This window comes from Patiria miniata, unplaced genomic scaffold (genome assembly GCF_015706575.1).
Source record: "Patiria miniata isolate m_02_andy unplaced genomic scaffold, ASM1570657v1 HiC_scaffold_22, whole genome shotgun sequence".
Lineage (NCBI taxonomy): Eukaryota > Metazoa > Echinodermata > Asteroidea > Valvatida > Asterinidae > Patiria > Patiria miniata.
Window position 1 is genome coordinate 5896084 of NW_024037061.1, and position 25672 is coordinate 5921755.

At 39.0% G+C, this 25672-nt stretch overlaps 1 protein-coding gene across 9 annotated transcripts in view; it reads left to right on the forward strand.

The window, feature by feature from the left end:
• Positions 1 to 29: 29 nt before the first annotated feature.
• LOC119730824 (synaptotagmin-like protein 4) overlaps positions 30 to 25672 on the forward strand; it is an 85113-nt gene continuing 59470 nt past the window's right edge. For 6 of the 9 annotated variants that reach the window (XM_038203875.1, XM_038203877.1, XM_038203878.1 and 3 more), the window contains exons 1-2: positions 30 to 168; positions 10470 to 10805. In XM_038203875.1, coding sequence (XP_038059803.1) covers positions 10624 to 10805 — 182 coding nt within the window. In that variant the 5' untranslated portion in view covers positions 30 to 168; positions 10470 to 10623. Of the gene's footprint in view, positions 169 to 2565; positions 2604 to 2623; positions 2647 to 4855; positions 5317 to 10469; positions 10806 to 25672 lie in introns of those variants that run through there. The other 3 variants (XM_038203870.1, XM_038203871.1, XM_038203869.1) reach the window with 3 other exon arrangements.

The following is a 25672-nucleotide window of genomic DNA, read 5'->3' on the forward strand; positions in this document are numbered from 1 at the left end:
TGATTTGTACTGCAGATATATGCGGACATCGCGACGCGTGCTAGCTGCTGACCTGCTGTATTATGCTAGCTGCACACGAAAGTTTGTTGACAACTTGTGCAGTTTACATTGCGTCGAGTTGGGCCTGTTCGATGTGCTGAACTGGTCGTAAAATGTACAGCTGTACAGGTAATACATATTATATCATGATTCATGTTGTCGTTTACTTTGAGAATTAAATACGAATTTTAATAGTTAATGTTCACAAGAGCTTGGAACATGTGGAAGTTTAGTCATGTTAGTTTGAGTTTGGATACCGTACTCAGATAGGCCTAGCTGGAGTTACCCAGCCCTGAATTGTATCATTGGGTTGTCATGTAGGCCCAATGATAAAATTCAGGGCTGGGTAACTCCAGCTAGGGTAGGCCCTACCCACTTTGTCATGTTTATGCCAATGCGCGCTCATTCATGTCATTGTCGAATTTCGTTGGCTTGATGATTTCGGGCTTCTCAATCGATCGATTTTCTGTGAGTGGGTCGTTCTGTTTGTTTGTTTGTTTGTTTGTTTGTTTGGGTGTTGGCTGTTTGTTTGTTTGTTTGTTTGGGGGAGGGGATGGGAATGTAAATTTTTTTTACAATTTTAATGTGACAAATACTTTTTATTGAAGCATACTACTACTAGTACTAGCATAGAGCAAGGAACGGAAAAAATTCCGTACTCGGACGTCACCTTTTTCAATTAATTTTCTAGCGCCAAAAGTTACATCTTTTATGGTTATTCCTCCACTTTCCCTCCTCTACTCTCACCCTCTCCTTTCCTTAATTTCTATTTATTAATCAGTCAGTTACTTCATCGGGATTCGAACCTCTGACGCGTGCTTGACACACGAGACTCTTAACCGCTAGGCCGCGCACGATCGCTGTTGCAATAATCAATCTTTGGACGTATTTGAAGTATCAATTGAAATAAACTAAATATTCATGAGAAAATAAATATTCATAATGACGTATTGCACTATCATTGGCAGGCTCATGCGACGTCATGGTTGTTGATGTCACGTGTATAACGTACCGCTGTCTTTCAGCCACTACAATCAGTTTTGACCGGCTGCTTCAAGTTAGTTCTGCACGACGTATGCATCCAAAATGTGCTCTAAAAACACATTTTGAGTAAATTTTTTTCACCTTAACACAGCTTCCTGGATTTCTCTTGGTTCAAATGACAAGGTGAGGTGACAATTAATATGTTTGGCAGCAGATAAATTGACGTCCGAGTATGGACATTCTCCCCAAGGAACAGTTCTCTATGATTGAAGTAGGTGTCAGACTTTCTGTCAGTGTCGGATGTGTTTTTATGATCGGGAATAAAGAACCAATCGGAAAGAATGTACTACGTTGCGACAGTTCCAGATTGCTTTTTATACAAACCGCTGTACGCCCGCTCATGTTCAGGGTTTTTTCCCCTCCTCTTCAAGGTAAAACCAAATAGGTATGTGCACGTATACAGACTCAACTTTTTTAAAGGGAAATAAAGCCATGTTTTGTACTGATTTCGGCAGTTGCGGATCACTTTCGACAGTTCCAGATCACGCCCCACAAGCTGTGAGTTTCATCAGCCCTATATTTTATCGTTGGGTTGTCTTATATGACAACCCAACAATGAAATATAGGGCTGAGGTAACTCCAGCAACGTTACATGTACAATTTCATCATTCATTGCAAGCTCAGCAAGCCTTCATCATGTATTAAACTGCACATAATGTGCAAGTGTAACCTGAAAAATGACACACTTTGGGGAAACTCCACTAAAAAAGACTATGGGATTTTACCGATCAAACTAAACTTAACGCAGGATCTTTGAAAAGAAAGGTCGCAAGGAAATTGAACTATAAGAGACATGTAACATGATTTCAAACCAAGAAAAGAGCAAAATGAATTTATTTACAAAAACTTCAAAAGAAAACCAAAATGACCAAATAATTTTAAACCAAACCAAAACCACAAAAATCAAGTCTAGTAATACTTAGTAAAGACTAAAGTTGACCTAAAAACCAACACAGTGTAAATTTAGTGGACCATCTACACTTCTGGAAGAAAATCATAAACTTTAGCAGATCAAATGCCCACAGCACAGGGCACACCCATAAACATCACAGGGGATAGAGAGGAAGCTCACGAATAATGTGCAGCTCTCTTCGCTGGTCTGCTACATGTGATCTTGTGGGGTGCCAGAGCATGGTCTTATCTACTAAGGGACTTTTTTTACTCTGCACATCTGTACATACTGCATCTGCACGCATTCACACACACACCACAGTGCGACTATACTCATCCTTTGAGGACTGCACTCTATGGAAGGAAGGAAGGGTCGTGTTACTGGGGAACGGGGAAAAGGGTTTTCAGGTACACACTAAATGGTGGGGAGAATCACAACTGTCTCAAGTAGGATATCAATCTTTTGGCAAATACGGCAATTTGAGTTAATTTAAGTGCCCAAATCGTTACATTAAACTTGAGAATATGTCCGTACAAGAAATGGAATAACAGTGACGAAAAATGATTTTAAATGTTGCCTACATCCCACAGGAAACAAGATCTTGGTCTTTACGCGCTTCATTTCCCAGGTCAGTACAAAACGCAGGGATATTTTGCTGAACTGGATCGTGGGTAATGTTTAAGCAATTTCCAACATTTCTTTTCCCTGACAATTGCAAAAAGATAGACCTTCAGATTTGTGAAAAAAAGTCAAAAAAAGTTTGGTTACACTGTAATTCGTTTTTATTTAATCAAGTGATCCGGAAATCTGTCCATCCAGAACTGTCACACTCGCTATAGTGTCCAGACGCTACTTCATCAGCGGTTGTGTACAGAGTCTATGGTGTGTCAAGACATTTTTTTAAAAGTATTTTCCTAACATAACAAAATTGGTCCCAGATTCATGTCTTTTCAATATTTTGCAATGACTGACCTTTATTGAGATGATGTATGAAGAAAAAGTGGTGTTCAGTTGCAACATTCCTTCCAACCATTAAGTTGACAGCTGATGCCTAACATACATGTAGCCATCATTTTTTTTTTCGTCAGGCACTGGTTGAATGTGTATCATGTGTACAGCCATCAATGAGAAAATATTGAAATGTTCAATAAAGGAATTCTTCAGAATTTTTTAGGCCTTAACAAAACAATATCTTTGGTTCAGGTCACATGGTTAGGAAAAAATGGGTCAGATCGAAGTCGGTCGGCATGACATTTTATTTTATTTTTTTATTTTTCTGGAGCCAAAATGTAAGGACCGATAATGGTTTAAATTGTACCCAATCTGAGTGTTTTGGGATGATTTTTGAGACATGTTATACATGTAGTTTTATCGTAAGAAGTTTGTAAACTTGTTCAACCATAGAGCAAGGAGCATGGGTCTACCACTGTCGTGTCGACGTTCTCTATGCTTCTCACTGGTGTGTCAGTTTGGCCTCTAACACTACAGCGATATCAGTTGAAAACTTGGCGTCAACTTCCCCATGGTTTTTCACAAAGAATTCCCTGAATGTTATTTTGAGATTCCACTGGAATAAATTTACTTTCTGTTTTTGGAATATGTTCACATTCAACGTCTAGAGCAAATTGCAGTCTTTGTAGAATGATATATCGCATAACAAGATTTTCCTAAATACGCGATGTCAACAAAGACTTGCTTTCATCAACCTAAAAGTGTTTAGTTTAAAAACAAACTTACAGTAGGCCACGCTGTTTTCTTGCAGATAATAGGCCTACCAGACAGACACAAAATTCAAAAATTGGGTCGGTCGGGTGACCCAAACCAAAGGTATTTTTGTTAAGTTTGGCCTTACAGAAGTGGCATTGTATTTAAGCTTTTGAATAGTAGACCTTGTGGCAACAATAGTGAATTGGTGGTCTGTACCCTTGGAAAATGACTCACAAATCTTTTATTGAATGCTCATGGTACGGATACTTTCGCTGATGTGAATAAAAAGCTGATTTTTCAAGCAATTTTGTTTTGAATTGTAGTCTTAAACTGACTTCTGTGACCAAGTTCCAAGTTTTAGTTATTGTTGCAAGTTGTTGATGTTCAAACAAAGTATTGAAATGTGCATATTTAAAGCTACATGTATATACATTTGTACATTATAGTTTGTGCTTTTAGATTGTCTTGATCTGTTTAAATAATGCCCTAAATTTGGTTTTAGAAAATATCTTTACACTTTACACTTAGGCTCAATCAGTCATGCTGAGAATGGAAAAGTTCCTGAAAAAAACTGATTCGTGAAGTCTTAATAATTTGTATGGTATTGTGAGATTATTGATGGTCATATCGGTACATGTACATGTATAGTGTCTTGTGTAAAGGTAAAGTACAGTTTGACATTCACTATTTTGGGAGCTAAAGTGATTATAAATGTGATGAATCAGGTTAATTTGGCCATACAAGCTATTTCTGTTGGCTTCATTTTATTCTAAGAATTGTGTACACGTATTGTGTACAAAGTGTCGATTTCTGACGTGACTTATGACTGCTGAATATTTGAAGCAAGGAAATTTGAAGCAAGGAAATCGCTGGCTACGGTACCTCCATGAGATAACCATGTTTATGTGTGCCGCTGTACTTCATGTACTTACAAGGGTCGTATGGATAAAATGTACTTACCATGCTTACTGATCACTTGGCACAAAGCCAGTCTGAGGATCCCAAAATTACTGATACAATTTTGGTAATGTATCATTGCTTATAAAGTTTCATGTCATTTCCATTCATGGCAAGCTGAACACGACTGGCTACAACGTAGTTAAGGATTACAGAACTTTACATGTATTGTATGCATGGCAGCGCTTAGGGAGCTGGAGGACAGGGGGTGTCTAAGGAGGGCATTTAAAGAAGAGTCAATAAATCTATCAGGATTCAAACGATACATTTGCACCTCGCTCCACTAGCATTACATGCATTGAGTTCTTGTGCACAGTTTGTTACAGCCCACTCCATTGATACACACCCACTTTCAATATTTACTTAGCTTCATGTCATCTATGGCATGTGTGCTAGCCTAGATCTACTGTTAGTAACCAGCATGGTCATTGTCATCCAGGCGTTAAACACACTGAGATATGCTGGTATGCTAGTTAGCAGTGAAGCAGTAATTTACATGTAGATGATAATAGTGGTGTAGTGGGAGTGGCTTTAGTGTGGTTTAAAAGGCACTGCAAAGACACTCGCGTACACATACGTGTACATGTATGAATCAGTCATTTCAAAGAAAGTTTCAGTATCTCAAGAAGTTTGACTGCACAGGTTTCTTGGCGAGGAAGAGAAGAGTGACTTTACAGGTTTGCATGCTATTTGATTCTCATGAGTTCAGCTATAGCCTACATGAGCTATACATGCTATAATGGCATGTTCAAGTACAGTATGTTAACTTAGTGAGGGACGTTTTTGTGGGATGCATAAATGTGTGTCTTATTACACTGTGTGCTGTAGCTGTACTTGCAGTAAAACATTGCATGTTTAGTGTGGGTTTCGATCCAACTCGGACCCAAACCAACTCGGACCCAAGCCAACTCGGACCCATGCCAACTCGGACCCACTACCAACTCGGACCCATGCCAACTCGGACCCACTACCAACTCGGACCCATGACCAACTCGGACCCACTACCAACTCGGACCCATGCATGACCAACTCGGACCCATTGTTTTCAATCATTCGAAATCGTTTTCAATCATTCATTTCAAAAAGTTTTTCCACTTCTCATCTGTTATTACAGTGATCCTGATTAGTATAAATTTTCATTGTAATTGTAAGGTAAATTATCTCATATCTGTATTGCAGCAGTATAACATTTTTAAGTGCATTAAAATGCTATTTTGAAATGCACTTTAACTTGAAGTGTAATTAATTATTTATTATTTTCATTTGTTTTCCATTAAAACATATTGCGCTTTAAAAGTTTAACCAATTGTTTATTTTTATTCAAACATATTAATTGACATCGTTCACACCATCTTGCTAAATTTAACAGCAAGTTATTTCATTTTTAATCCAAAACGTAACAAGTGTTAAGAACAGATCTTCATAGAAAAATAAAATTGGAAAGTATGGCATTAAAACATAAACAGTTTCAAACATAACATTACTAACTCAATAAATATAAGTAAACATAAGTCACTAAATAAAATAAATAAGATATAAAAACGAAGTCTATTCTAATCTCTATTTAAAAAAAACCCACATAAACACCATTGCATACGCTGCAAGAAAAACGAAGGTTTCATATTAAACAAAAAAGTTAAATCAAAAAAGTGTTTAGCAACAGTTTTTACTGTATGTACACATCATAAAATAGCGCTCCACACAGTGGCAATACAAGGAAACAAAACTAAAAGCCCCATTTCTGCCCAATGTAATTACAGAATATCTTCACTATATAGGCATTAACATTAAGATCACCTATAAATATAATCTCTGAAATTATAATGATAAAGTCATTGTTGGGTCCGAGTTGGTCGTGCTTGGGTCCGAGTTGGTAGTGGGTCCAAGTTGGTCGTGGGTCCGAGTTGGTCGTGGGTCCGAGTTGGTAGTGGGTCCGAGTTGGCGTGGGTCCGAGTTGGCATGGGTCCGACTTGGCATGGGTCCGACTTGGTTTGGGTCCGAGTTGACCTGATACCTTAGTGTGCACGTTTGCATGTTTAAAATGCTAGGTTACACATCTAAATGTACACTTACACACCATATTTTTTCTTGTCACTAGTTTGGTTGATGGTAAATCAACTTTCTTAATTATTTTTTGTCACAACCCATGTGGTTTTAGATCAAACTACCGGTATTGTTGTACAAAACATGTTCACTACATGTATATTTTTATGTTTGTACATTGCTGTAAGTCACTTCAGGATTGCAGAATGGTGTGTCTAACTACATAGAATCATGCTGAAAGTATTAAATTGTTTGGAGATTATGAAAGGAAAAGTGTCCTTGAAAGCATGTTTAGACTAAACCGATGGCGATGTACAAAAAATCACACTGAGCAGTTGGCCAGTAACTGTACCGTAACTTATTGAAACTTCTACATGTAAGCCAGAATTAGCATACTATTCACCTATACATGTATGTAGGGTTTTTTGCATTAAACTCCACTCGTGTTGTCATTGTCACCCTATTGTCCCAGCGCTCCATTGGTTTGCATGAATGGAGTGTTGGAGACGGGAAGGTTCCACCTCCATCACTCCATTCATGCTAAATAATGGAGCGGGAAAATGGAGGGCAACTACATCTGGCTTGATTTTGCTGGTGTTTCAGTTACTAGCACGATCCCTCATAAGTCCGTCCAGTTTATTCTGGATTGAGAAGAACTCAGCATCTTGAAGAAATTTGCAGGCCCTGTTCATGGTGACCAAGAAAAGTTGCAGAGAAATCACAAGTTTGTGCAATGTAGCTCCTGGAAACTTGTCACCATTTTGCTTTTTGACTTTGGACCTTGCAATTTGAGTAGTTTAACTCATCCTTCATCAACTGTTCCATGATAGGTACAATGTACAGTGTACATGTAGTTAATGGGTCTTGTGTTGCTTTGCATTGCCAATTGATGACAAAATAGTCTGACTGCCAACGTGACCTTCTTCAAGGTGTTATCCGCAAGTCTGTAATTGGAATATAAAAACTGAAAATTTTTTTTGGTGTCTTAAATCAGACAGAAGCATTAATTGAACTTTGGTCTACAAACTAAAAAAAAAAAGTTCAGCTTAGGCCAAAAAAAAAAATAAGTCGGTCTCTGGTCAGCGCGCGCGTCGATTTTAATCATGCGCGTCGATCTTTTTTTTTTCCAAAATGTTCCGCGGTAGCTCCAACAGCGCCCTCTATTTCTGCATTTTTGTTTACCAAAGAGCACCCAAGGAATGGGAAATTGCACCAAGGCAAATGATCGAAAGCACCAAGGCAAATTATGGAGGACACCAATGTACATAAGGACACCAAAAAAACAAAATAGTACCCCACCTTGTCTGTACAATCCAAGCTTGAAGAAAAAAAAAAGAAAAAAAAGCCGCGTCACCGCGTCAATTCCGGAACTTTGGTCTGACCAGAGACCGAATATTTTTTTTTTTTTTGCCTTAGCTGTATTTTACAGTGATGATTCACAAAGCTTTCATTCAGAACAATTGTCATGAAAAAAAAAATGATTTGCAAGTTCACTATTTTCAGACAACGAATGAAAGTGTGGAGTTTATATTGTTTTTTTATATCTAAAAATCGTACTTTTTAATTTGCCTCAATGTTCTATGTTGCAGTTTTGGCAAAAGTAAAACAGTTGTAAGTACCGGATAATGATTGCCATTATTTCTACCGATCAGAAAAGAGTTCTTCTGAATCTTACTTTCTTGTTCTGGTACGTGCAATCACCTCATATTGTGTTGAAACTCGATCTCATTTACATTGTAATTCCAGGGCAATAAGCGGCCAGTAACTATACCAGACACATTTGGCTGGTCATGTACATGTACATGTACGCAATTTCTCTCATTTCACTTAAGGTGTAGGCCCTATGCATCATCCACGGCATCATCACAGTGATATTCCTCACTGTCTTGAAACTGAAACACATTCTGCATGCATCAAAAGTAAACATGACAATGGCTGTCACTGAATGCCACGTCTTAAAGCATGCTATCCCAACGAATGCATGGTGCCTGGGTATGGTTCAGGTAGAAAACTTTCCAAACCTTGGCAAACTTTCTAGTGGTTGGTGTTAAAACGCCTCAATACTGCAAGATCACGATCAATAGCATTGAATAGTTTTCGTAATCCAGTATCTGTATAACATACAAGTGTAAATTCATTTGGCTATGTAGGGGAAGGAAGGCAGAGTGTACACACTATACACACCAATGACAGTGGCAATGTGTGACTTCATTGTACAGTCGACTCTCGTTATACATGTATTATAACAAGGTGGATGGGACTAGCCAAATTACCTCTTTATAAAAGGAATTTTGTTATAAAAGGACAGCGAAACAAAGAAACACAAAGAGAACCTGAGATTTGGGACCTCGGAATTTACTCTTTATAAGCAGAACCTCTTTATAAAAGTGCTCTTTATTACGAGTCGACTGTATTTCTAGGACAGATGCACTGTGCCTCATGATGAATGGAGCAAAAGATGTGCACCCATCCGAAGGGTTAACAATAGCATCTTGTCATGATGAAAGCAAAGGGCCAGGCAAAGTTGAATAGATTAAGTACGAATCTACACTTATTCACTTACATGGTTGTTGTAAATTATCGATGACCCTATAGCCAAATCTTTCTCATGACATACTCTGACTGTGTGCCAAATGCCATGCTTGTATCATCAACGGCATGATCCCATCACCTATCGGCTGTACTAGAACAGAATGGCCCTCGGGCTTCACCCTCGGGTAGCCAAGGATAGCCTTTCGGTACGGTAGCCAAGTAATTATTAGACACTATGGTTAGACAGTTTACACATAGGTCAATTTATCATACTAGAATTTATACTGTGGACATCCACATGTGTACACAGATGGATACAGTGTCTTTAATACAAATATTGACTGCTTCTAGTGTTGCAGTAAAACCAGCCTCCCGAGGTGATCCATGAAGCATTCAATTTGTCCCGAGGCGAAGCCGAGGGAAAATAGAATGCTCCATGGATCACCAAGGGAGGCTAGGTTACTACACCACGAGATAAAGCAGTCAGTAGTTGTTTTATAACACCTCTTGCAGATTATGCTTGATTTTAAGCAATAAATTATTAATTTAAGCTTAATACAATTGAAATGTACTTCAATTTGAATACGAAATTAGTTTACTTGCTCTTTCCAAACTACCCCTTCACGAAATGTTTGAACCCAGCTCACTAGCGCTAGCGCGCACTTTGGAACAATACGCGCAACGCGCACACCTGTATATGCATTTGCATGCATAATAACGGTTCTTATGCGTATGTACTTTGGTTGCTATGGGTATAGTACTTTGGTTGCTTCTTGCTACAGGTAGGCCTATACTTTTGGCCGTGCACGGCAAGACAGCAAAAAAAGCAAATACAATGTGACTCGCTCTTGGCCTATCAAGGAATATAGAGTCTGTGGATGAGGTGTTATAAATTAAAAGGGAACGATTTGGCAAGGTACATGCACAGTTGAATTCATTGACAATAGTCTGGCAGTACAGTCAAGGTACCATAATGGTGGTTTGACTAGTTGCAAGTAATTCTTGGCCCATCATGGGAGTGTGGACTGACATAAAGATGAACTGACATAGAGTGTCTGACCTAACATCTTGGCCAGCCTCCAAGATATGCCGGCTTTCCGGTCACAGTCTCATCGTTTTCTGTTGTTTATGAAGCATGTTTGGCATTTATAACTACACTGCATGTATGAACCAGCACATGCACATAATGTGTGTACATTGATAATAAACTCTTATTGACATGATCCATTTTTCCCCTTTGTGTCTCCTCCTACAGATCTGTGATGTCAACACCGCACCCATGCTGTTAACCCACATAGCCAACCTACCTATATTGTACAATGTATTGATGACTGATAACACAGTTGTTATCATCAGCTGAAGTAGCATATCCTGCCCTCACCCACCCTCCCCCTCCCCTCTCTTCACTCATGTCTTCCAGTGAGAAAGTCTCACACCAAGAGTCGTCAGGTGGCCTTGGGCAGATGGTGTCCCAGCGCCTGTCCCCATCGTTGATTGACCTGCAGCATCTGTCAGAGGAAGAGCGCAACATCATTTTCTCAGTGCTGGACCGTGATGAGCAGCTGAGACAACATGACCAAGAACGAGTCAAGTGAGTTCTACACCCTGTCAATCAAAGTTATTTCTCGTCAAATAAATTTTTCCCCTATTACTACATACTTTTCTTAAACTTTGGGTAAAAAAAATTAAAAAGTGGAAAGACTTTTTATTTTCATTGAATTATAATAGTCCGGGGAAAATGATCAGCACGACAGCATTTTAAGTTTTCTAGTTTACTTCAGTTTTGAACTTACAGCTGATTCAGCTTCATGCACAGTACGGTACATTAGACAATAATGTACATTATGTAGAGGAAGGTGCTTGTCTAAAAGTCAGATCTGACTTCAGCGTGTACATTATTGACCTTCACAGTCAGTGTGAATGGCATCTAAATTGAGTTATCTCTGGACAACTGTCAGACAGTGGAAAGCGATTTTAAGCATGGGGAGCTGGCAAGAAGAAAAGCCATCATGTGTAAACAGCCATTAGTGTCAGCTGTTCCAAGCAGAAGCATTACAGTCCTGGGAGCCTTAGACTGTTGGACCACAGACCCACATGAAGCTCTATGGTCTGACAGAGCTCTCATTCCATGCTATACTTACAGATGTTTGGTTTGGTGTTCAATTGGTTGGGCATATTTGAGGGTGGAACATCCCAACAACGTTTTCATATTTGATGTCTAAAAGCAAAGCATGTATTGCAAAGTACATTAAACTAACCAATTATGTATCTACCTGCACATCTCATTTGAGAGAGGTTGGTTTTCATCGGAACATACAGTGAATTTGATTGAAATCAGACTGCGATTTGTGTAAAAGTACCAAGGAAAATGAAGGCCTATGTGGCTTTTACGCTATCGGCTGTCTTACGCCTCATTTAGCTTAGTTTTAATAAATGTTGAATGTGATGAGTGTTGTGTGTTCAAATTAACTGTTCAGTTGTCCGTAGATGATGGATGATTTTAATGAGTAGACTAAGTACTTTGGGTCTTTAGATGTTAACTGACAGTGATCTATACTGTCTTCATACATGAAAATTAAAAAGATACATGAGATACTGTACATTGTACAGTATGTACAACTTATTCGCAGAACTGGTCCAATTTTGCACAAGAAAATGTCCATAAATACATTGTATTGTACACATGTACTGCGTGTCAAAAATAAATGTCCTACTTTTCATCCTGAATAACTCTGTTGTTTACTGGATGGAAACAAACAAAAATTTCAGACCATGTAAACAAGGTATTACAAACTTTATCCTTGAATTTTATCATCACTTTTTGGGTATTGATAGTGGAGGCCACCCTGCATACCGTACATGTACGTACACACAAATTAAATGCGTGGTCCTGTACCACACACGCTACAGCAGTAGTCATTCAATAAGACGACCCCCAAAATGGACAGAGCACATGTATGCATTCAGCGTAGGGAAGTATTTGTTGATGTATGTAAATGATAACTCTACCTATAGTTGACTATAGTCCTGTTCTGTGTCATTATATTTTCCTTCCAAGCTAATTGGTTGAGTGAACAGATTAGACTTGTAAGCACACGTCATATTATGCAGACTCAGAATGCTACAGTACATGTACGTGTGTACAACCACCATATGTTTCCATGGTGATATTCTGTTAGTTATCCAGCAATATATTGACACTGTCTGGGGTGTCCGTGTGCAACAGGTGGAAAATAGCTCTAATAGGGAAAAATGATCAAGGTTGCACTGCATATATTGCCAGTCATATCATAGACAAATTAGGGGGGAGATGAAAGTCAGTCTGTCTGCATGTGTGTGTGTTGAGTAATGAGTGTCTCAGTCAAAGGCAATTGACAGCAACATTTGGGGGAGGGGTTGTGTTGTCAACATTTGTCAGTACAGTGCATTTTCACTTTTCTATAAATTATCTGAAGGCAACATCTACATTACTGCCAAAATATCAGTTTTGCCAACAAAACAGCTAAAAGTTAAAGACCATAAAGATGACACTTTGATTTAACCAAAAAAAAAAAAAAAAAATAATCAATATCAATTGCTCAAACTTCTTAAAACAAATTTCAGCACTGACAGTTTGTCCAGAATGGGCGGTTTCTTTTGAGGTTTTACATTGGGGAGACTGTGAATTCCAGCGAACGCAGAGCACAAAGCGACGCCGCTTGGCATTGAAAGATGTTTTTATTTTGAGTCACAAGCACAAGTTGCCTCCGAGTTTTATCTCATTATACAGCAAACGATAAACACAAAGTAAAAGCACAAACGCATTTTCGATCTTTTCAATATCATTCCTCAATATGGAAACTTTAGATATTTTGATACGAATAATTAAAAAATTACTATCGGCAATATTGATATAAAAATAATATCAAATAATCGAGTATATATCAATATATCAACGGTGCTTAGTAGTTTATAGTACATGTATGTATGTACTCTGTAAAAGGCATAAAGAGTTTGTGATGATTTCAGGCCCAAATACTACAACTGTAGATTTCTCTCTTAATACTCCCTACTGAGTTTTACTAAGAACAGTACCCGGTCTGCCAAAACCCACCACTGAATTTGCTTGACATAATGCTTCAGGACCAAATCCACTGAAATCCACCACAAACCCACCACTACTATTGATTTTGATGGACTTGGTACTCAATGGCCTGCCTACCAAAATCCCCCAAATGGGGGATGGACTTTGTTGGAGCTGGGAAGGTTAGGCTTAATGGTAAATGGTGTCAAGGAAAGATTCAATTCGCATTTCACTTCATTTAAAAAAATGTATGCATTTCATATCAGTTGATTCACTTTGATATGTACATACTTTCATGTAACATTGTATTTTGTTCATTTTCTTCCCACTTTCATTCATTTATTCCACCTGGCAATATTCACAGCGAGTAAGCATGGTTGATTGCATCTGGTTTGTCATGAATTATGCATGTGGTTTTATTTCCCCAATAACTAACTGCCTGGCTAATTTACTATTTCTGTCCCTTGGGTTTTCTCTTCTCGTTTGGTATGAGGCCATTAACTTGCAAGATGTTCTTAGCCATAGTGGAGCAGGTATACTCTACTGGATTGTCATGTATGATGTTCACAAGTGGCATTTTTGTCAAATTGACTCCCACTATTAGAAACGTGGACTTGAACTCAGTTGATTTAGCATGGATTTTTAATTTGCACTCAACAGTGACTCAGTGTGCACTCGTTAGTTGTAAACCCAGTTGAGACTGGGCTGACTCTTTGCACTTCAAGTGGAATATCTAAGCAGTTTTACCTTTATCAGGGGCATTTCTGTCAGAAAATTTGAAAACTGGAAGATATGCAGTTTGTCAGGGAGTTTAAGACCAAAGGCAGTAGAGCATGTCTCCGTACAGTTTCAGAGAGTCAACCTGCCCACATATGATTTGGAGATGAAGGAGTCGGACATGTCTGATGAGCTGTGCCTCAGACTGGAACAAGTCGGATGCAATAGCCTATGTCCAGCCTGTCAGAATTTACACAAATATACTGAAATAAAGAGTCTTTTAATTCTTTAATCATCCTAATGCCTGATCATCCTTAACCCTAACTCCCTAGCATCTTTTACTAGGACCTGGACCAATTCCATCAAACTCCATCAATCACTGTGCGTCTAATACAAAACTGTACATGACATAATGGAATCCACCACTGATGCACTGGTTGACATTCATGGACTTGCTACACATGGCTTTTATCACAATAGCAGTACAGGAAGCTAGGCAAAATCAATCGGATACCCCTAGCACTGCTTCAGGCCATTAGTCCCAAGTCCATCATTCTCCATCAATATTTAGTCACGCAAGGCTTCCTGGACCAAGTCCCCCAAAATCCACCAAAAAGGGGGATGCATTTTGATGGAGTTGGGGTGGTTAGGGTTAAAGCAACCAATAAAACTGCTCTGAAAGAGATCATCCACCCGCATGCAATCTCTGTCCTGTCATCATTTTGATTCATTTAAACCTAATCAAGGCAAATGTGAGTTTGCGACAGGCAATGTTTGCAGCATCCCCTTCATCGCCAGATCCAATCAGTGGGTCATTGATCATGTTTACTACAGTACCTATCCCTTTGTTAAGAACATCTTGCTTTAAGTATGAGGCGTGGTCTGAATGATTATTAACATTTCCATTTTAGCCTTTTGTCTCTGGGAGTTTTTTATTTTGGTTTTGGTTTTCTTTTTTTGCACGTCTGTTCCCCCTTCCCCCCCCCCCCCCCTTCAAGAAAGAGGAGGTGAGTCTTAGGATTTCCCAACCCTATTGCAGTGTTACCTGATCTCTACTAACTGTTCCACTAGATTTTTGTGTCCTGATATGGTCAAATAACAGGTTCATTTTTCCAAAAGGTGCCATAGATACATGACGACAAAATGTTTAATGATTATAGAGTCATGAGTTTCTGAAGCAAGTAATCTGAAATAATATATTTATTTTTGTTTTCAACACATGTTCAAGTAAAGTTTTTGCAATTTTTCTCTTTTGATTTGTGAAGCAGTTTATTACATACATTTATTATGCATATTTGCTCGTACATGTCGTAATTGCGGCCTCTCACTTTGAATACATTATTAGTTTTTGCTTTTGAGGTTCAGCCAGCTACAGAATAATTAAATGATTGATGTTTCCAATATGTAAGCATCTGGTTATTCATGCAAGCACTCAGGTTGATTTTAAATACCAAAAATTGTCAAAATGGGGTAAATTGTGCATTGTTTGACTCATGTCAGATGGAAGTTCTTCTCTGGCACACGTTCATATGGACCAAGGATAACGAAATATCACACATACATGCAAAGTACTAGTTCCTAAATAAATTATATGGGAGTTTTCTAAATGTGTGAAGCGATGCATGAAGGCGTACCATTGCAATAAGGAAATCAGAATTGTGGATTGATTGCTTGACCATAAAGTATGCATAATCACAGGTAATGGATCATAGATGGGAATTACGTGCACCACAGATATGTACATGGACATTTCTTTCATAGTTTGATAGTTCACAAACAAGGTAAAGCCGTAAAGGCAGTTCAAGATTATACTCTATCATGTCTACATGCTCTTGGAATACAAGGGGGAAAACCCAATAAAAAGCCGAAATAATAAAAATTTACCAAAAACAAAAGCAGAAAAGGATACAAACACGAAGCACACAAGTATTGAAACATTTCGTTTTTATTTGAACCATACACCCCTTGTGTCACTTCCTTGGAGTGGGTTGATGTTGCAAAGTAGATGGGTGGATGTTACGGGATCAGTTGGCTGGTTCGAATCTGATGTACCTGTACATAGCACCGGGTACCGCACTATTCATAATATTGAATTTTGCGTCGAGGTGATGTAAATTCAAATAAGGTTTTGCCCTTCACCGACGTATAAGCTCGGTGGTCAAGTGGTAAGACGTCTGCACTAGAAAGCTGGAGGTCATGGGTTCAAGTCCCACCCGAGTGATTTTTTCCAACTTTCACTCGGGAGGTTATACGTTGGTGAAGGGCAAAACCAAATTTGATTTACAACATCCCGACGCAAAATTATTATCTTATGAATAGATAAAGAAGAATTGTTATACTGTCGGATGGCTGATGGGAAGAAAGGAATCCCTAAACAGATTTGTGTTCCTCCAAGGGTGTCTTATTCTCACGTTTCGAAGTATAGTCGGAAATCATTGTCTGAGGAATTTGAGCAACACATAGATGGTGCAAAGGTTATGTAATAAAACTGTCAGAAGGTTTAAATAGGGCAGAAAAGAGTTTTCAGATCACGAAGCAGGCAGATTTTAATTTTGGGGGGAAATTTTAGTACACATAATTATAATATACATTGTATGTTTAAGGGTGAGGAGAATTCTGAATGTTTTGGGGCAAAGGGTTTTCAGATTATTATCTGTTTTTTGCCTGGACATCGACTTCTCCGATGAAGCGTTAAAGTACGTCAGTTAAAATATTTAGAGCAATGACACGCTGGATTATTCAGGGAGAGTTCTTGCATTACAGTATGTTCTACAGTGCATCAGTTATTTTGTTTTAAAACAGACTACAAAGTAAAAACAAGCAAATCTCTAGATCAGTCAATAAAAGGTGACCTTGTGTCTCCTGTGCTTTGCTATGGCCAAATCAATAGAAGGGTTTTGCCCTGCATTCTGTAAGTGAAAGTAAAGATAAGACTATTCTATACTGGATATGTGATCTTGTCAGATACACTAGTCGGGAATTTCTTCTCCGAAGCACTATTGTAAAAGGAATCTTTAGAATTGCTTAACATCAGCACCAACCACCCGACTTGTTGATTTGATAATACGATTCAGTTTTCTGATGTTTCCAGAAGAAGGCCTACTATACCACGCCACACTGCAGAATGGTGAACAGATTATCATTATTATTCTGGTTTATTAAAAATCAGATGTACGTCAGTATGAACATTGAATGATGTCATGTACATGTACATGTACGGTACCTTTACAAAAAAAATATAAGCGTTGGTTGCACTTCGCACTGACTTTCCCAGTATGACACTTCCGTTCAGTTTATCATCAATGTTGACGCCCAGATATCTGTACTCAGAAACAAAATCAACATTAACCTTCAGATATTTAGAAACTCCCCTTTTTCCTAAAATCAAATATGATTTTTTTGGGACATGTACATTTAACAGTTTGAGGGTGTACATGTACCGATAGTTATCGTGGCACCATAACAAAAGTGTTCACATTGTCCAAGTAACCACTAACATCATTGTTTGAAGTTAATCCAACAAGTATCATCTGCATATTCTACAGTAAAACAGGAGGATGGATCTGTACATTTCAATTATTCAAATATAAAATAAACAATCTAGCTGGTCACATCCATGCAAGGTGCCAGTATTGCACACGTTAACTTCAGTTAAAATGTTATTGTATTGAACTCTCTACTGTAACTCTTTGCTGTCATTCAGTAAAATCTATAATCCATAAATTAAGGATAGGGTTTACTACCAAACTCTGCAATTTCTCCATCAACACATGAGCCTGTATAGTAGTAAATGCTGATGAGAAATAAAAAAAAAATAGAACTCTAACATCAGATGCATTCTCAAGGTGAACATAAATTGTGTGCAGTAAGGTAATGCCAGCCTCCTCTACCCTTGTTGTTCTCTATAAGCAAACTGATACGGATCAATATTCACCTTGGTTTGTGACAGAAGCATACACTTGATCTTCTCAAAACATTTCATGGGAATAGCAGTAAGTGCTAAGGGTCTGTAATCATTCATGACAACTGGTTTGGATATTTGGGGTATCGGAATGACAGAGGATTTCCACAGCTTTGGGACTATACATGTACCTGAATATCCAATGACCATTAAAACAATGAACGAGAAACTGAGGTTAGTTCCTTGTAACAAGTTTTGAGTATTCACCACAAATTCCACGAGGCCCAGCTGCCTTACCACATTTAACATTATTGAGGGATGTTTCAACTTCAGAGAGACCTACCGGTACCGGTAGCTCAACGCTGTTCACCTTTATTTAATTCCTTTCATTTCCTGATAAATTATTCCTGGCTGATATAAAGTCATGCTCATCAAAACGAATGAAAACAAATTGTTCAATTCATTCGCAATTCATTTAAATATTTCTGTTCAATCCTATCCGCATAGTCTTTCTTGCATTGCACACTCAGCTTCTTCATCTTTCGCTGATCCCTTTTCTTTTACATTATACCGTTATGTCACTGTTAATCAAAGCAGCTTGTTTTTAACGGAGTAGGATCCTGAGATCACTCCCAGGCAACGGTTTGTTGTTAGGATTAACCCGATACACCTCTGGGTTGATCACAGCTTGACAGAAATTGATATACGGAGATCTCGTCTGTAGCCTCATCCAGTGTGGCAGATGTTATAAAGACCTCCCAATCCGTACACTTGAAGCATGTCCTCAAGGTTGCAATGTTGTCCACTGACCACACCCTGGCAGTCTTTACAAGGGGTTTAGTTTGTGTCAATCGGTGGACATAACTTGGGTTAAACTTGAACAGTATTATGGTCCGACGATCCCAACCCAGCCTTGATGATAGTTTTATAGCTCCTTGCACGTTTCCATAGCATATATCAAGGATCCTGTCTCCACTTGTAGGCTTGTCTACATTACGGGTGGCAATGTGGAAGTGGATGCATTAAACTCACATTGGTTTAAGTCTCCCGTGATCAGCTTTACAGCATCCAAGAGGAGGTTTCCATATCTAGCATGACATCATGGATTTTGTGAGCATGCAGCCACTTTTACGTCGGCTTCAACTGTGACCAATAACTGAGGGACCTCTCGCAGCAGATAAAACAAGGATGAAGAACAACTGTAAGAGAGTATTGCTGCTGTATAATATTAATATTAGAACACCAGCGATCGTTATACAGACTCGTCAACCGTTTGATTTACCAGAATCCAAGGTTCTTACCCCTGCGTATGCGTGTAAAACAATCAAGTTGTCCAGGATCACAATGGAATACGCTTATTGTAGGGTTTTTTTTGTGTTATCCGCGACAACGCCTCCGATATATACATTGTATAATGTGTCTATACGGTAGTTGTTTTTTAATTTGATGCCTATTGTCTTTCTGTGGGGATTGTCACATAAAACAAACAAACTAGTAACAGACCAAAAAACTCAACTGGGTTGTGGCCACAGTGCAGCCCCCTCCAGTGGAATTGTTTGAAGTGTACTTCTTGCCCAACCCATACCCTTGGACTAGTGGCTAGGATGTCATGCGACTCGGTATACTTGGCTTTGATGGTATTCCTGCATGAGGCTATCTCATGTGTATCTGTGAATATTGTCCAGTTGACTTCAATGCATTGCCAATGATGCATAATGTGGAAAGCAATTGCGATTCCATGCCATGCATACAGGAAAGCCCAGACCCCACACATCAAGCTGTCATCTCTCAGAGCTGTGATGATCCAGCGGTCCATTTTCCCTGCCGTTATTAGGCCAAGAAACACCAAAGTCACAGCTGCCAGCCGCTAAGATCAATTATGCATCACGGTCATGTATCCTCACCCTGGAGTAACACTTCACATCAAATATTCATCAGTTTGCATGATATCTTCCAAATTTCACACGTTACCTATCACGGAAGCTACAAAAAAAGCTCTGTTATCAATTTAGACCAAAGAATTTAAAGTATTGAAGGTGATGAGAAAATAATGTAATTATCTGATTGAAAATACCGGTAGGTAAATGTATAACAATTGAAAATGGCAGTTGAATCTACTTGCCAAGCGATGTACATGTTGTACAGCCCTTCCAATATGGACGGGTTTTATAGAACAGTGTAATTAGCACTTAGCAGGGCACATATGATATGAGTGAAAACTCATGAAACTGGACTATCCGACCAGACCATGAAAAAATTATGATGTGCATTTACAGGGTGAGTAAAAAAAAAAGGCGGAATCCAACCCCATATAATATATATTTTATATTTAAAAAATATGTAGCACCAAAACTAATAATGACTGGAAAGCCAATTTCAAAAGCTACTTTTAGATGAAAAAAATTACTGAAATTGCTCAATCCGTTCAAAGAATATCACCATTTAAACACAATTTGAAAACCATTGGAGTTTTTGGACCTGCAATGCCTCTGCATCTTGTAAAAGCTGAGCTTTATTCATAACTTGGACAATGTTATTACAAAACACTACACAGTACTTTGTAAGTTCATAGGGCCTATACATGTAGCACACGTTTTTTTTATGTCAAAAGGTTCATTGGTAATGCTTTATACACCAGGCATGTTATTAGAGGTCTTGCAAATACTTGGGAATTAGGAAATAAAAACTAAACAACTCTACAAGTTCTGACTAGCTACAATTTTGTAGCTCCTGGAAAAAAGTTTTTCCCAAAAGAATTATAAATAAATACATGTAAGCACATACAGGTACAAGTACATGTAGTTCCTGTGCTTTGGTCTTCAATATAAACTGAAGCTTTATGCTGTATGCTAAGACTTTTGAATTGGTTCATAAGGCAGAAGAATTTTGCTGTAAAATTGATCATGTACCCAAGGAGTACATTCATGACATTGATCATTTGAAAGGTCACTTGTGCTACCTGGGGGAGTTGGTGCCTACACACAAATATCACCTTGTTATATTACCTCGTTATTTCAAAAGCCCCCTGCCAGCAGTGAAACTAGGGGCCCAAGATTACTACAGGTTTTAGAGTGACTGTGGCTACTGCTTCATTCTTTGTTGGGCCAACCGCTTACACTGTCAATCCCCTGGCTTTATACCCCGGTTGCTAATTCTTGTTTCTTTTCTGTTTTTCTCTTTCAGACCATTCCATGGGTGATGGGTTTTTGCACACGTAAAATTCTTCAGTGTTGCATGACATTTAAGCTTTTATGATACAGCCTGTACATATGTATTTGTACGAACATGTTCACGATAATGGTACTCCTAAAACTGTTAAACTCAATAATGAAAAAAATCTTTGAAATTACCCAAAAATTGTGAAAAAGACATTTGAAACAAACTGTTTTGCTCTAAAAGCAAATTGATAATTCTACAACTAGGGATAAACAAAGCTCTGGTAAATGTATGCAAGACCATGGCAGCAGTGGTAAGTACTGTGTTTGCCATCTGAACGTTATCACGCAATCAAAATACCGGTACATGTACATGTATAGATAAATGAAAATACACACATTACAAGTTTAGATCACACATAAATATCTTGAGAAACTTGTCCAAAGTTTTCAGATTTGTGTACTTGTACCAGTACTTCAGAACATGAATGTAGTGGATTTTGCATGCACACTGATTGATAAACCCAAAGTGAACTTATTAAATTTTGATGTGTGTCAAACATTGCATGAAAGCTGTATTCATAAAATGCTCATTTAACATTAAAATGGTGCAAGCTGTTTAATCCCTGCCATGTACCATAGCTTACACTGCGTTCCCACTTGAATTGGGAAAAGGTGGATCAAGATCCGGCATTTTGGTGTGATCGTTATCTTACCACAACGAAACCACAAGTCGCGTTCCCACTTATGCTTGATCCGCCTTTTCGTACGGAAATGTCGAGTCCGAAAGGTCACTGAGTTCGGAATTACACGCGCTCTGTGGGAGTGTCGGTGTTGCATGCTAGGCCAGGACGGGTCAGTTTTCAAACAGCTGAGCACTATCGGTATCAGAATTCACCGACAAAAATTACGCAAATTCACCGACATAAATCACGGATCCGTAGAGGATCCGTGCGTGCATAAATTAACTGGTGAAATCGAACAGCTAGCGCCGCTCATTGTGTGACATCATGGCAGAAACCAATGCATCGATAAGGGATTCCCTGGTTCTGAAGCTTCTCATTGGTTAGAAATGGTCACATGATGTACTACGACATCATTTTCCAATTTTCTATAATCAATTCAGATTTAAATCTGAAATAGTTGTCACCTCCATACGTACCACGTTATTGGCACTATTCTCATCGCATACTCGTAAGCTTTTCTATGATTCTGTGCCAAAGTGAAGTGGTTTGGTGAGTGTGGACTCAGAGTCATTTATGGATGGAAAAATAGTAAAATTTCACGAATGAAAAAGGTTTAGAAAATGGACGAACACGCAACGAAAATTGTAAAAGGCCTAGTGTAGTTTTAGGATATACCACGTGCGCTGCATGCATGTGATATGCGGGGTGCTAGCCCGTAGTTCAGCGGTTGTTTATTGTGCATGTTGTGTACGTTGGAAATTTTCACATGAGCTACACGCACGAAACGTGTTTCTTCGTTCATAAAACCGCAACATTTTCGCGCCACTCGTGCACCGGGCGGATGTTGACAGGTCAAATTGCCGGATCAGATCCACCTTTTGCGTTCCCATCTGATCGTGATCCGGCAATTGCCGGATCTGATCCACTTACAATTGGGGGATCTGTATCCTGCTCCAGAGGTGGATCAGAAAAGGTGGATCTGATCCTGATCCACCTTATTACGGTTAGCGTTCCCACTACACACAATTGCCGGATCTGATCCACCAATTGGGGGGTCTGATCCGGCAATTTGGCAAAAGGTGGATCAGATCCCCCAATTGGTGGATCAAGTGGGAACGGGGTCTTACATTCTCATGTTAACATTGCCCATTCATGCATGTGATCATTACCAGCAGTACATGAATCATGATGCAAATGCTGTCTGCAGTGATGAGGTCAATGGTGCGTGCAACTAGCATTTCTTGCCAGGGGTGTACAAAACCCATGGACCTTAGCACAAACAAGGGCGGATCCAGAACACAATTTGGGGGGGGCCAAAAAGTATGTCCAAAAATTACAGCGAATCCAAAAATTTTTGGATTCTAGATGCTCTGTGGTGCGATCTGAGGCAATTTCTGACCACTTTAACCAATGTTTTTTGAGGAAAAGATGGTGGTTTTACTCATTGCCTGCACCGATGGTGGTTTTACTCATTTATTGCGAAGTCACTAAAAAAAAAAAAAATTGATTCGGTTTTTTTTTGGGGGGGGGGCATGGCCCCCTTTGGCCCCCCCCCCCCCCCCCGGATCCGCCCTGGATCACAAAAGACAATTTGTTTGTTACATGAATACCATGGTATTTAAAAAAAACATTTGCATAGTCTGTAATATCTTGTATAGTAAGATATTTTGGAACGACGTAACATGTGCACATTGGTGTTGGCACACGACCCCAGGGTACCGGTACGTACATGTTAACTTGGCCTACATTTATTTTGTACACTGTACGATATCTCTTGGGCAAGATCAGTTCAAGAAGGATAATATTCAATGGATCAAGGGGTACGTTCGCCTCACAGGGTGCAGTATCTACATGTAAAATACATGTGACCTATCACATGAATACATGTAGCTCTCAACCAATGAAATTTCACAGTCCAATTACCATGGTGTAACAAATGGGTACGTGCATGCATTTGCAATACAACAAAAAGAAACATGTTCCGGTACATACCTGTACATGTGTATGATTGACACATGCAGATTTAAATTATTACGTGATCTAGAGTTTTAGGCAATTATTTGCTGGTACCATCAAACAAAATCATGAAGTGTCGGGGGGGGGGGGGGGGAAGTGTTGCAAACTTTAGAAATGCTTCCGGTTTTGGTCCTTTCTATACATCTGATCGCCAGTTGGTTTCATAATGTTATTTTCACATGGTACTGGTTGTGACATATTTTCATACAGTTTTCTGATGGCAACCCAATGAACACATTAAAGGGAATATACAACATTTGCAAACATCGAAAAATAAAACTACCAAGTTTTTGCAAAATACCTTAATAGGATGTTGGTAAATGACAGTCTAAAGCATCCTGTAAAATTATGGCACCTGGTATACTGTCATTTTCAAGAAAAGTGGTATTTTTGTATCAATTTCCAACGCTGATCGGCCGATCAGCGTTGGAAACAACTGGCTTTTTTTCAATACTGGCCCCAATTGACCATTGCACTTGTTTGCAATCGATTACAAACCTATGAACGGGTACGAGCCAGCTAGACTGGTTCCCTGACCTTACAATTCCCTAATGTATGTAAACTGCTCTGTTTCTTCTTTTATGGAGTCAGGGAACCAGACTACAGGAAAATGATCGTTTTTCTTGGTTTTTATAGCATTTTCGAACCCAAAACCTCCAAAAAGTCAGTGTAACTATATTTGCTTTATATTTCCAACCCCCCAATTCCATCCATTTCTGAAAATTACAGCAAAAGCAAATGATGTATATTCCCTTTAACAGATGAAAGTTTGAATTGTATTATTTGGGTTGCCTCAGGTTAAGTAAAGCATGGCAAGTTTATTCATTGTTTTAAAGGGCATTTGGTGATTGGAATGTGTGACATTATTACTACATGTACCAGCACATTAACATGTTTATGTTCAGGCAGTGTGAAGTGGATCTTGTGACTATTTTTAGTTGGATGCAATGTTGTTACTGTTACTGCTTGAGTTTTATGTTACCGGTATATACCGGTACCTGTAAATGTCAGTATTTGTGGGTTTTGCTTTTTAATGACACTATGATTTGGTTCAGATACCGGTACATGCTTACCGTATTCGTTCCTGGGATAAGTTGTACATGTTGGGTTGAAGAGTTTGGTTCATTTGCTATTACCTGGTGTGCAAAAGCTAAAGGTGCATATATATGTGTATGTTCGTAACATACCCCCCCCCCCCCTCACACACACACACACACACACACACACGTGGGTAAATGCCGGCAATCGTGGACGCCCCATTGTCCCTAATCCTCTTTCCTTTATTTGTACTCTAACCTTTTAGCGACAGCTCTCATTGGTTTTGTACACAATTTGAGATCGTGGGCGTTCGGTCAATCGTGGACGTATTGTCTGCGCCCCAATTCTTTTGTCCTACGTCCACGATTGCCGGGGTTTACATACTCACGCTTACATAGGCATAGAAGTGGGGTACTTCCTTTGTTCTCGTGTACTAAAATTTTGCAACGTCGCACACTTATGTCAAAATGCTCTTATTTTAACCATAGTTAATTTCCTGGGCTGAAATTTTGACTTAATATCCCTTTTCTAAAACTTTTCCATTTGCGACGGATCAACCAACCTTGGAAATTCCTAGTTTTTGAGTAGAATCCATATCTATTTCGTGAAAAACTTGTCGCTTGTGGGGTACCAAAACAGTACCCCGCAAGTCGGTGGGCATTCCTTGTGGGGTACCTCCCATTGTTCTGGTACCCCACAAGACAGTGTTTATACGTTCACACAAGTGTGTATTTGTCTGCAATCAGGGACCCCCCTATTGTCCCTCTTTTGTTTGTACTCTAAAACTTTTTAGGAAGACCTTCCATATGTTTTGTGCATGATCGGAAATTGGGACCTTCCGGAATTGGGGACCCTATTGTCCTCTATTGTTACTGGTTGAGT